A 13502-nucleotide genomic window follows, 5' to 3' on the forward strand; every position below is an offset into this window, starting at 1 on the left:
TTCCCGCACTGATCGCATGTGTGCGGCTTCTCTCCAGTGTGGATTTTCATGTGATCTTCAAGAGATCCTTTTCGTGTGAAACTATTCCCACACTGATCACATGTGAAAGGTTTCTCTCCACTATGAACTCTTGTGTGATGTTTCAGATTTTGTTTGTGTGAAAAGCTCTTTCCACACTGAGTGCAGGTATAAGATTGTTTGGCTCTTCTTTTCAGTGTGTGGCTTGAAGTTTGTTTTACAGATTTGACATCCTGTTTTTCCTTAACTTCAGTAAATTCTTCAGTCTCCTCATATTCTTCCTTCTGGTCTAAAACAAAAGAGGAAAAAAAGAACACAGGTGAACCTTGATATGACAGCAGAACTGCTATAAAAAATGTTAAGCTTGTGTAAATTTTTAAAGCTGTTAAGTTATTAAGCAATATCTCATAGGTTTTCCCTTTGTGTATAATGACCTCCAGGATGTGCTCGATGCATGTTTTCTTTGTTTTTGTTTTTTTCCCTTAAGAGATACATGTTGTTGTTGAAAATGAAAGTAAAAGAGTGATGCACTTTCATTGCATTTTACCATGAAATCAGACTTCTGTGTCTTTATTAAAATCAACACATTAGTGATTTATCTCATTCGCCCGCAACACGCCAGAAATTATTTGGGATTTTATTTTTTATTACTTGAAAATTGACTTTTTCAAAGACTACATGCGCATCAGATTCAGAACAATGATTAAGTGAAAACACGGCAAGCCAGAAAATGCAATCAATGGCAGGCTGCATCTGAAATCGCATACTTCCCTACTATATAGTAGGCAAAAAACAGTATGTGATAAAAGAAGTATGTCCGAATTCACAGTAGGCAAAAAGTAGGCAAAAAGTACCCGGATGACCTACTTCATCCAGCAAGATTCTGTGTGCACACAACGGACAGGTCACATGATGACAGCATGGCAAATGTAATATACTTCCAGATTACATTTTATACTACTGTTGTGAAGTAATTACTTATTCAAAATAAGTACCTACTCAATAGAGTAAGCTATGTGATTTTGGACGCAGCTGTTATCTCATATAAATGACGAAAAATTCTGTCAATGGCTGAAAAAGTGTTAATAAGCATGAAAATGGTTTAATATTTTAGTAATATGATTGTGAAACAGATATAAAATAACACAGCTCTTATAATATCTAGTCTGACCTACTGATTTTAACAATCAATATGAATGTTTTTCAAACCTCTTTACACTAGCCTACATTTGTTTACAACTAAAGAAAAGAAAGCTTAGTTTTAGGCTTCATTTTGTACCACATGTTTTGGAAAGTGTCCTGTATATTATTTGCTCCTTTAACTGTTATTTCACAGCTCTTAAAGGTGCTAAAGAGGATGTTTTGTTTTATACATTTTTGCAATATTACTTGAAACTGTCTTTACTAACTGATAAAAGACTATTTATTAGGTGCACTGAAAGGAATAATATTAATATACATCATCTGTGCACGAGGTAGGGCCTTAAAAACATCAGCCAATCGTTTGTGTGATCATCACTTAAACGATTGGCCCTCTGGCTTGTCAATCACTGCCATTACGTTCCTTGTGAGAGACGTGTGCACTCCAGGCGCCACATGCAGTGTTTTTGTCAGGAGTAACAACTGCAGATTATGAGTTACCTGCGGTGAGTCCGACATAATGAATCCACTAACACGACACAGCGAATGCCGGTGGTAAACACTCGTGTTCCAATACTCGTGCACGAGTTTTGGGAGGCGTTCCCTCGAATTGAGCATGCGCTCATTTAAACAACGAAAAGATCCTCTTTAGCACCTTTAAGAATTTTCTATCTACAACCGTTAAATCTGATTAACTGCTTAGTGCTTACAGTTTTATAACCTTAATGTTCTTAAACAGCATCATTAATGCGGAATCAAGAATGAACACCAACCTTGTTCTTCAGTGTCTTCATGTTTTATTCGGTAGGGTTCTGGAGCATTCATGTTCTTCACTTGTAAGATAATGGGAATATTCCAGAATTTATTGGTGAATTGTTGTAGAAGTTTCACAAAAGGGGAATTCCTGTGTAGAGCAGATCTGGTAAAATGAAAAATAATTAAAGAAGTTATTAAAATGATTATATTAATTCACATCCATTTTTTATTCTTACCTTTATCTGCAGTATAGTCATACGAACAAACAAATGTTGAAATTATGACTAAATACTACAACTTTATTCAACTTGTCTTTTAGCAGACTTTTTGTTCATTGATTTTAAGTGTTTTATTGTTATTCCATATACATATTATTTCTAACAATCTGAGATGTGTAAAATATTACATCAAAAGAAATAGGCTACACATACTTGGGTAAAGTTGGTTTTATATTCGCACATTCGGACTTCTCATAAATTCAGACTTTCCAATAAATGTGCAATAAATTAATGTTTGCGAATTTTAAGCAGCGACACGATATTGACAGCCAACGATTGTCAACTTACAACATTTTTCACAGTCGATCAAAATAGGCAAGTATTGTTTTAATGGCATATTTACTTGTGAATGTCCACTGAATGTCCAATGTAGTGTGATTAACAAGGCTATTGAATACGGATGTCCGAATGTGCGAATATAAAACCAATTTTACCCAAGTCTACAAATGACACTGTTAACAGAAATTCTTCTGCTTCCTTTCAGCATTTCATGAAAAGCTACAGGTAAATAAATAAATATAAGTATAACAAGTGCAAATGACTTGAAATGTAAATATAGCATAGTTTGATTTTCTAATACCTCCAAAAGATTAAAGGAATTACATAATTTAGCCCAAGTGTGCATAAACTGGCAATTTTCATAAAACCTTATCTTGATAGCTAATAAAGGTAAACAGAGGTAGAATAAAATTGTATAAACACTTCCCATCCCCTCACTTCCATATGTTCATACTGTGACAAATGACATTCTGCAGGAACAATAACATAATCACTCCAAACACGTACAAAGAAAAAACGCAAAACAGAAAAACCATCCTGAATTTCTGCTATTCGTTTTTTTTCCGTCGCCAGAAAAGACGCAAAAATAGTGCTGTACCCGATCGAAACAATGCATAAATCTTATAGTTACTTTACTGTTAGATAAATATACGCTGCACCGTGAACTGCTCAGCTCACCTCAGAAGATCAGATGCTGCAGACTGATGGCGTCGTGGTGACGTAATCACTGCGAGGCGACAACTGATCAAACCAAAACTGTCCCTGCATCCCAATGTGCATACTGTCCACCCTAAATTGTGTTGAATGTTACTAATGTCACATACTATTTTGGATATGCACATTGAGATGCAGGCTATGTTCCAATACAAATGCTCAGGTCGGACTGAGCGTTGTTAAATGGGACGGACTGTTCTTGTCGTCTGTCAACTACAGCTGCCGGTGAAGAGCAGCAGTACTAGAACAACTGTCTTAAAACAAAACAGGTTCACAAACTGTCTAAATGTTTTCATCATGGTCCCTTTCTGCTTATAATAAACTATAATCGCATCTTAGCAAGATATGTCATTTTTAACCGCTTTAAAGTTTTTTGTTGTTGTTTTGTATCATTAGGAGTAACCCAATGCTTAAGTTTAAAATGTAATTTAAATTAATAATGTAATAAAAAAAATGTAATGCATTTTTTTTTAAATCTGGCTACTTTTAGATTAGTTTTGACCCAACTCTTTTATCACATTGATTTGAATATGATAATCTTGTACCAAACTGATAAAGAAATCCATTCTTTGTTAACGACATGAAGTGCATTAAATATTACATTACGTCCGGGTTTCTCAGACTGGGGTTTGTGATGGAGCTGCAGGGTTTTTGTGAATTTAATGAAAAGATAATTAAATCATAAATGTAAAATAATCAAAATAAAACAATAATGAAACTAAAATATTTTATTTGTTTAGGCCTAACTGCATGTGACCAGTAACATACGTTGGAGAACCGTGAATTTAATTCTACTGGACTTAACTTATTCACTTTAAATCTCAGTGGATACTTCAAGTAAATATATTAGGTCAAAGAGGTTCAGCTGACAAAAAAGTTGGGGAATCCCTGCATTTCATGTAAATATGAAATGACGTGAATTCACATAATCCAGATGACAGTTAACTTTAGTAAATTGTGTTGCGTGATTCATTTAAATAGTCTTCCTCCCATAAATTTTGTGCCTGAAAGGGAAACTCCTACAAATGCACATGCACTAGTGTCAGCCGCAAAAATAACTGTCCACACCTTTTCAGTGCTAATTTTTGGCATGTACTTAGTAAGTCCTGACTGTAAATATCTAGATCAGATCTCAATTTTGTTCACTTTCTTTACAGTACAGTAATTTCATTTTTTAACATTCTGCTTTTACGTCTGCGAGAACTTACATGTTGATATGTCGGACTGTCATCATGATCTAGATCAGAATGCAGTTTTTCAAAGATCAGTTCTCATCTGCAGCATTGTAATGTCACATTTTAAGAATAACAACACTGTTATGTGTTCTCGTTTTTAAACTAATTCAACAGTTACTAATGGTCTTGTATAATTATTAATTACATGCTGTTATGGTCATTAAGACAGAATTTCAGTTTTGTTTAGCACACCCTAAATGTACTCCAATCTCAGCGAAAATTTCTGCCACATGTTTCCTTTGTTCTAGTTTCCTGCCATTAATCTGTTACCATGGACACTCATTAGTTATCACAGATGTTTGTCACAAACGTGGGATTTGAATTTAAGCGGTTCAGAGTAGATTCTTTCTTTTGAGAGACAATAATTTTATTTATCGTGCACTTTTAGCTTCACAACTTTGCAGATCATTTACATTCACAGACAGAGCTACATTGCATGAAATATAATTTATATGGAAGAGAGCTTTTGTTGCTCGAAACGTTATTGTGTCACATTTGATGAAGACGCAGCGTGAATTCGGGCAGTGATACGGCTTCTCTCCATTGTGGATCCTCTCATGTGAATTTAGAGATCCTAAATGACTGAATCTCTTGTCACAGAGTGAACACTTGTAAGGTTTTTCTCCAGTGTGAACTCTCTGATGCTCTTTCAGTTCAGCATCTGTAAAATAGGTCTTCCCACAATCAAAGCACATGTAATTCTTCACACCATTGTGTCTTTGAAAGCGCAGGTGTGATTTAACAGAGCTTCTTTATGCGAAACTCTTCCCACACAGGATCACATGTGTGGCTTTTTTCCAGTGTGGATTTCCATGTGATCTTTTTTTGTGAAACGCTTCCCGCACAATACATTCTATAATTCTGCATTTGCAATATTAGTTGTAAATTAAGTATTTTGTAAACTGAGCTTCCAAACAGCTGTGTAAAGCATAAACACCAGGCTTTGGGTTCATGAAGAGATGATTTTAAATTTATGTATCCAAACATCAAAATATTATGGGCACGTATTTTAGTATTTGTCAGAAATTGTTGGTTTTGCCATGTAATTTTCTCTAAAATTGTATTTTTCTCTAAATTGTTGGAGTCAGTGTCAGTGATGGAGGGAGATTCTGTCACTCTAAACACTGATGTTACTGAAACACAGAGAGATGATCTGATACTGTGGACGTTTAAAGTTAACAACAGACACTCGTAGAGTGAGAATAAGATAAATCTCAAGTACAAAAATTACCTGAAGCACACCACACAGTTCTTTACCTGAACACTACAGGCAAGGCAATATACACTAAACACAGCGCTGGGACCAGAAGATGGTAGTGTCTCTCTAGAGGAAAGCCACAGCGTGCGTCTCAATCAGCGCCCTAGTTCAGTAGTCAGGGCACTGATCAGGGTCAGGGAGTCACATTCTTTTACACAATACACTGATTCACAAGCGGAGGAGCTGATTGAGATGCAGGTCAGCCTCTCTCACTGCACTGAAATCCTCCATGGGTTCCTTTGTACTATATTGATAATCTAAATAATCTAAATACTGTTATTGATGTTTTTCCAGCTCATCTTCCCATTCCCATCATCACCAGTAACTCCTCAAACTGTTCATCATCATCATCATCAAATTGTTCATTGTTGTGTTCAGCTGTGAATGTGAGTCATGTGACTCTCTCCTGGTACAAAGGAAACAGTTTATTGTCCAGCATCAGTGTGTCTGATCTCAGCATCAGTCTCTCTCTACCTCTGGAGGTGGAATATCAGGATAAAAACACCTACAGCTGTGTGATCAACAATCCCATCAGAAACCGGACCAAACATCTGGACAACATCACTCAACTCTGTTGGCCATGTTCAGTAGATTTTATTGGTTGTATATTGTCTGCCATTGTTTCACTAGATGGCAGTATAACCAATTCTGATGTCAAGGGGAAACAAAATTTGCTTTATTTACTCCGAGCATTTTATCTGAGCAGGAAGAGCTTGTAAAACTGACACTAAATACACAAACTCTGATCCACACGTGTTTGTAGATCTGACAATCACAGAGTCTGAATACACTCAGATCATCTACTGTCTTCAGATGAGAGATCTGCCACAGTCATTGTAAATAAATATGACAGACATTAATCTCACAATCATGATGAATAAATGACCTGTTGTACTTCCAAACCCAGTTATCTTAAATTAATAGACGGTGAGAGAGAATGAGTTTTGTCATTTGTCTTAATCTAAATCTATTAAAAAAGGAGTGTTTACACAGACATTTTCAATTACATTTTCATGTTTGTAGAGGCAAAAAAAAAGTAATTTGTGAAATGAATGTTTCTCTCCATCTCTAACAGAAACAATTGCTGGATGTGGGCAGAAGAATAAAGACAGCTGTGAACTTTCAACACATACCGTGAAACAGTGTCAAGAGAATATCACTTAGACCCAGAGTTCCTGCAGGAGTCACTCAATTATGAATAATAGATTTGATATTATTTTTAATATTACCAATTTGTACATGTAATGACTATTTAATTCATTTATTTGTGTAGGCCTATTTTTTTATTGATTACCTTAAGAGATTTGCATCAATCTCTTTATTATTATTATTATTATTATTATTTTGATGTCAAATAACACAAATACAAAATATGAAATTCTCAGGCAGCATCTTTGTAATGCACCACTAGAGGTTACAGACAGATTAAAAACCACATACCAATTATTTCTATACTGGTCCTCTGCAAATTTTTGCAACGATCAAAGGCATACATCTAGTGCAAATTGACATAGAAAACGATTAAAAACACGCATCACAAGTTCTGTGTGAACACCCCCTAGTGGTCCTCTAAATGTGTTAACATCTGCCTTCACAAAAAGCTCAATTCTCAAATGCTTTATTATGGTTTCACTTTATATAGAGCAGATGTTCTGTGTAATTGTAAGGAAATAACACTACCAGAATCAGACATCTTTTTGTGCAGCCCTATATGAAGATAATAGCGCAGATGTCATCCAGGGTGACCCATTGTACCTGTATTAAAAGTGCAGCTGCTTGTTGCTGAGAGACTGAACAAAACATCAGATCTCAGTTTCCGCTCAGCTGCAGTGAAGGTCGATGAGCTGCCATTTGTTCTGCAAACAAAGACTTGTGATAAACGAAGGCCTGCTTCAATATCCCATTTTGACCATCTAATGCATGCAGTCATAAACCACTAAAGCAGAAGTAATGGATTTGTGGATTTGTACTGTTGTCATTTACACACACCTCCTGGTCACATGCTTCTCGAGAGTGTTTACAGGATGTGGCTTGTTCTAGTTAGTCTGTCATAAGTCATATTTTCCAATATAAAACAGAAATCAAGATTTTATCATTTTAAATCTGAAATTTAGGAATAAGTCATATGGCCCTGGCTCACATTCAAGACTCACACTCAAGATGAAAACATCACTGTGAAAAGCTTTTTAAATGTTTATTTACAGGAAGCAGTAAAGTTCTCAATGTGCCATGAATCGCTAACACCAATAAAGCATCTTTAGTCTAGTGAGCCACAGAAGCAACCAAATCACCCAAAAGTAATGACTTAGATTCTTTAATTCATTTTAGAATATAAAAATCTACAAATCAATCACATTTTGACACTAAAACTAAATGCATGTTACTATAAAAAAAGCCATATAAATGTTAATTTCATGTATTAATATTCAGGTTTCTGACATTACAATTTGAGCCATTTTTGCAAGTTAGATTCAACCTTTTCAGGCTTAGAAGAAAGTTTGGAGTGATATACAGTGTGCTGTATTTGTAGAGGAAATCGATTTTTCATGATTTGACCATTTTAATATTCACAACAATTATAAATACAGGCTTTTGTGTTGCAGAAAATAATCAAACAAAATGGTATAAATCAATAAATATAAATGAACAGTATTCTTTTAAATATCTAGAGGATTGAATGGTTGCATGTTATCAGCATTGCCACTTTTATAGTGAAACTTTTCCTGTTGCAAAATGCTTCTTATCTTCTTTTTTTCTATTTTGCAGTCCTGCACAAGTACTTTTTTAATGTACAGATCGAATGCGATACGCTTCATGCACTGTGACACATCACCTGCTCCGCTCAGAATGAGATGTATGTGGTCTTTGGTCAGATGTGGTACGGGGGTCTATTATTGGAGATATGAGATGCAAAACATTCTGTGGAAACGCTGCATGTGGGTGAAGGTCTGCAGATGATCCCACGGCCTGCAACTTAAAGAAATAAATGTGTTGCATTACGTTAAAACAACATACTTCATCATATGTAACAGAACAAGAACTTTTAACTGAAATTGCGTATAGATTCTGTAAAAATGACTGTAGACTTGAACAGAAACATGCTCGCATGTTACGAAAAGTGCAATGAACTGAGCTGAGAACTGAAAGAAGCGGAAGAAGCTAGAGGTGAGATATGGCCTATAGTTCAAGGAAACTCTTACATGAACTTTAAGTCATTTAAGTCATGAAAGTCTGCATTGAGGATGGTGGCTAACCTTGACCTTATCCTTCAGTGAGAACAATGAGTCGACTGAGACTAAATACAATGAACAAACTCTGAATTTTTGTATTAAATTTCTTACAATACACCATGATGCATGTGTGCAGATGCGTTTGTAAATCAGAATTGTCAGAATATGACTGTGAACATTACGGATGGTGTTCAAAACAACATCATGTTAATGTGTTGTTTAAATTTCCTAAAAGGATGTAAGACACAGGAATAGTGCTGTCTGTTATTCCCACATGCACAAACATTCATCACACACACTTTTCAACAACATAACTAGATTTCTGTACAGGAAATAGTGGCCAACCAAAACCCAAAGTGTCAGAAAATCACTCGATAGTGTGAACTAGTGGGTACAGAAGTGAAATGACATCAACTATTCAATATAAGTTCATGTAACTTTTGTGCGCAGATTTGACATCTCAGATATATTGGATTTAATGGCCTTTTGCACTGCAGGATGTACTGAGATGTTAAACACCACATTTCTTTGTCATAATGTCAACATTTCCTTCTCTTTTCTCAGACTAAAGCAACTGTCAACCGACTCTGTCATTTATTAGATAAGCAGCAGCTTTGTGATTTGTTTGATATGCAAATAAAAACTATTAAAATCCTGTCGTAGATTAGAGATAGCAGCTGATGTGAGCAGGAAAAAAAATGTACAGTTGATATTTTGTTCTTGCTAACAGGAAAATGACAGGAAGGAGTTGAAGAGAAGAGATACAAACCACAAGTAGAACAAAGTATGCATAATCATGTAAAAAATCTGCACTATAACAGTCCCAACTCACAGTCTTCATCCTGTTTGTGTCGATGAACGAGCTAATTTTCCTCTAATGCTCATAGTTACTGTAAAGAAGCCTCTTTAAAAACTGAACTGAACTCAGGCAATAATAGGAGGACCCTGAAGGGGCGGGGCGTTTTCCAGACAATCTGGAAGACTGAAATCATTAAGCAGCGTTTTGGGGTTCTGTATTTCTTCATTATTTATTTAAAAAAAAAAAATCTGTAAAAACGTGCGTTTTTAATAGAAGGGTGAATCGCGAATAGGCCTATAAACTATATTTTAATGAACGTTACCAGCTGAAACACATACACCCTCATAGATAGTAACGGGCTTTGTGTATCCCATCTTGAGAAGCGAAAACGATACTGAATTATCCGCTTTTAGGCCTATTAAGTTAATTCTTCGAAATGGCCTTTGTTTTTACTTCAGTTTTCATAGTTTAAAAAAACGCATTTTTGGATTTCATCAAACAAACGCGCTCTACTAAATCATGAGGAGTTTTTTGATCGGATATTTAGGGAACTGTGAATATGATTCATAAATCTTTTTTCTTCTGCCTGTGGATTTGGATTTGGTTCTCACGTGGTAAGTGTTTATCACTTTTATTAAATGTGGTTTCACTCCCAAAAGTTGACATGTTATCTTTTAGTAAGGATGGAGGAAATGCGAAATCAGGGGAAAGCATGCTTGTGTCGACATGTTTGAATATGTTGTTCAGCCTTGAAGCTCAACATCTGGTAAACATAATGTGTGAAAGAGTAAACAACAGACTGAGTTCAGTTCATGGAGAAATGGTGATAAAACTGTAAACAAACATGTTTTGTATAATGGTATTTTATTATGGGCATGTGTTTGAGTTAATAAACTCTGCAATCTTTGACTTTGCCTTGTAATTGTCTCTAAAACTGTAAAAATACATGAAGTACGTAAGTTTCTGTTTGTGTTTCAGGTGTGTTTGGTGACACAGATGAAGTGAAGTCAGTGTCAGTGATGGAGGGAGATTCTGTCACTCTAAACACTGATGTTACTGAAGTACAAAAGGATGATCAGATACTGTGGGTTTATAGACTTAACAGTTCAGACATTCGTATAGCTCAAATCTATAAGCAGATCATTGATATGTATGACAGTGAAGTAATGTTTGGAGACAGACTGAGAATGGACACACAGTCTGGATCTCTGACCATCAGAAACATCAGAACCACAGACTCTGGACTTTATAAACTGAGCATCTTCAGCAGAAGTAGCTCCTACAGGCATTTCAGTGTTAATGTCTATGGTGAGTACAATTAAGTGTTCAATGGTCAATAAATCAAGATAGTGGGACTTCGGAAAAAGTTGGTTTTATATTCACACATTCGGACTTCTGATAAATTCAGACTTTCCAATAAATGTGCAATAAATTAATGTTTGTGAATTTTAAGCAGCGACATGATATATTGACAACCAATGATTTTCAACTTAAAACATTTTTCAAAGGTGATCAAAATAGGCAAGTATTGTTTTAATGGCATATTTACTTGTGAATGTCCACTGAATGTCCAATGTAGTGTGATTAACAAGGCTATTGAATACGGATGTCAGAATGTGCAAATATAAAACCAACTTTACCCAAGTGATAGTGGGGTGGTGAAAGGAGGATTGAGAGTTGGAAATAAACAGCTTTTTATGTTTTCTGATTGCTGTGATATTTATTAAATGTACATGCTGCTCCTGACTGAACCATTTTCCATGTTTTTCAGCTCATCTACCCATTCCTGTCATCATCAGAGACTCTTCAAACTGTTCATCATCATCATCATCAGCATCTGAACGTTCATCAGTGTCCAGATGTTCATTGGTGTGTTCAGCAGTGAATGTGAGTCATGTGACTCTCTCCTGGTACAAAGGAAACAGTTTATTGTCCAGCATCAGTGTGTCTGATCTCAGCATCAGTCTCTCTCTACCTCTGGAGGTGGAATATCAGGATAAAAACACCTACAGCTGTGTGATCAACAATCCCATCAGAAACCAGACTCAACATCTGGACATCAATCGACTCTGTCACACATGTCCAGGTACGGCAGCTGTGATATTACTGATTATGTAATTATTGATTGTAGATTTAGCTTAAAACAGATTTCCAACAGAGACATATTAAGTGAGATAATCTTTACAGCATTCATCAATGTCTTGAATGAAATCAAACACTGCAGGACTCATTTATAATTATTACTATTTTCTGTTTGTTCATTACAGAACTGAAGTCATCACATTGGGTGGGAATATTAGTTAGTTTAGTGATACTGGCTGTATTAGCTGTGGCGGCAATAATCTTTCTCAGAAGGAAGAGCAAACAAGCACAATCACAAAATGGCAAGTACTTTTTTCATCAATGATATGGACATTAAATTTTCAAAAATAAGTGAAATTAATTGTTCAAAAAATGTGCCACTATATCCATTTTAAAAATCTGTTATAACACCGTTTCAGACAAATTTGTAGTTTGAAAATATTATTATTATTATTAAAACAGTCCCGACTTGTGAGGAAGAGGTATGTTATACCGAAACAACATTTCGTGCTCGCAGTGTTCACAGTACGGTAAGACACTGTATATCTGTATGCAGAAACCTCAGCTTTTACCACAGACGCTCAGAAAAGAGCCGTTTGCGCTTATGTGTCAAAGCAGTAGCTGTGTCATCCTGTGCTGATGTAAGCGTTCATACTTTTTATGTGCATAATGTGATCTTAGACAAGTAAGATATTTTTAAGCAAATTAAAGCGCTCTATTTTGCTTAATGTCTGTTTTGCTTGCACTTCTCAGGCTTAAGTTTCAAATCTACACAGTAGCATCCCCAAGGCACAGTACCATATCAGACAACTTTAGAAACTTGAAATTCAACATATGAACATGTGCTCTCATTTCTTAGGCCTAGTAGGGTTTAGGGAGGGTAAATGTTTTGAGCTTACAGTAAACCATGATTACATATCTGAAAAGCCACAGTCTTTTGTAACAGAGTCAGACAGTGATGCTTTGTGTAAGTCATCAAATCACAAAAGCATGGATTATCAACCCTGGATGGATGATTCAATGGCAGCTTTATTAAATGCAAGAAAAACCGTGCTGGAACCACCAGCTGACATTTTGCAGCTCCAGTGGTGATTAACAGTGAAAAGCCCCCCAAAATTCCCAAAAAATCATTCAAAAACCAAAAGTGATTCTATGTTTGAAGACAACCCTTTTTGGTAGAATTTATTAGTTACTTAAGAAAGTCTTTTTAAACAGGTCATCATGTTTACTGCTATCATGTCCTGTGCTTGTAATTGTATTTTTATTCAACCATTGTTTTTGCGACACATTTATATTTATACTGCATTTAGAGTAAAAAAGAATTATATGCACACATACGTACATACATACATACACACACACAATGTTTTAATATGACGTTTTAATTTCTGTTCGTGTTTTGTTTTCTTTCAGAAAGCTAATGGAGAAGACCACATCATATACTCGAGTATTAATGTAACTTGACATATTTGTTGCAAGTCCATGTTACAAATGCTGCATTTATTTGATTTGAAACATTTTTCTCAACATTTTCTGTGACTAATACACAGCACAGTGTTATCCATTTTAATCCTGCAGTAACCTTCCATCCTGCTCTAACTTGTTTTGGCAGTTAACTGCTTATCTGTTAGACAAGACATGTTCATGCAAGCTCAGCTTCATTACTGGAAACGTTCCACACTTCTTTGAGATTTTAACTGTGAGCTCAATACA

General features: G+C 35.5%; 2 protein-coding genes and 1 long non-coding RNA gene across 6 annotated transcripts in view; 2 read left to right on the forward strand and 1 right to left on the reverse strand.

Annotated features, from left to right (window-relative positions):
* The window catches only part of LOC125263570 (SLAM family member 5-like), a 148288-nt gene extending 134852 nt beyond the window's left edge, over nucleotides 1-13436 (forward strand). The window contains exons 1-6 of one of the 4 annotated variants that reach the window (XM_048182607.1): nucleotides 9866-10321; nucleotides 10686-11015; nucleotides 11479-11793; nucleotides 11975-12091; nucleotides 12252-12430; nucleotides 13203-13436. In XM_048182607.1, coding sequence (XP_048038564.1) covers nucleotides 10267-10321; nucleotides 10686-11015; nucleotides 11479-11793; nucleotides 11975-12091; nucleotides 12252-12430; nucleotides 13203-13253 — 1047 coding nt within the window. In that variant the 5' untranslated portion in view covers nucleotides 9866-10266 and the 3' untranslated portion in view covers nucleotides 13254-13436. Of the gene's footprint in view, nucleotides 1-9865; nucleotides 10322-10685; nucleotides 11016-11478; nucleotides 11794-11974; nucleotides 12092-12251; nucleotides 12431-13202 lie in introns of those variants that run through there. The other 3 variants (XM_048182609.1, XM_048182608.1, XM_048182610.1) reach the window with 3 other exon arrangements.
* LOC125263588 overlaps nucleotides 1-13502 on the forward strand; it is a 378279-nt gene that overhangs the window by 251435 nt on the left and 113342 nt on the right. The window lies entirely within an intron of this gene.
* LOC125263602 lies at nucleotides 8-3401 on the reverse strand. The gene is made up of 3 exons (XR_007183851.1): nucleotides 3108-3401; nucleotides 1932-2077; nucleotides 8-307 (listed from the first exon to the last, which is right to left on the reverse strand). It is a non-coding gene; the product is annotated as an uncharacterized LOC125263602 (long non-coding RNA).

Source organism: Megalobrama amblycephala, linkage group LG2 (genome assembly GCF_018812025.1).
Source record: "Megalobrama amblycephala isolate DHTTF-2021 linkage group LG2, ASM1881202v1, whole genome shotgun sequence".
NCBI classification, from domain to species: domain Eukaryota; kingdom Metazoa; phylum Chordata; class Actinopteri; order Cypriniformes; family Xenocyprididae; genus Megalobrama; species Megalobrama amblycephala.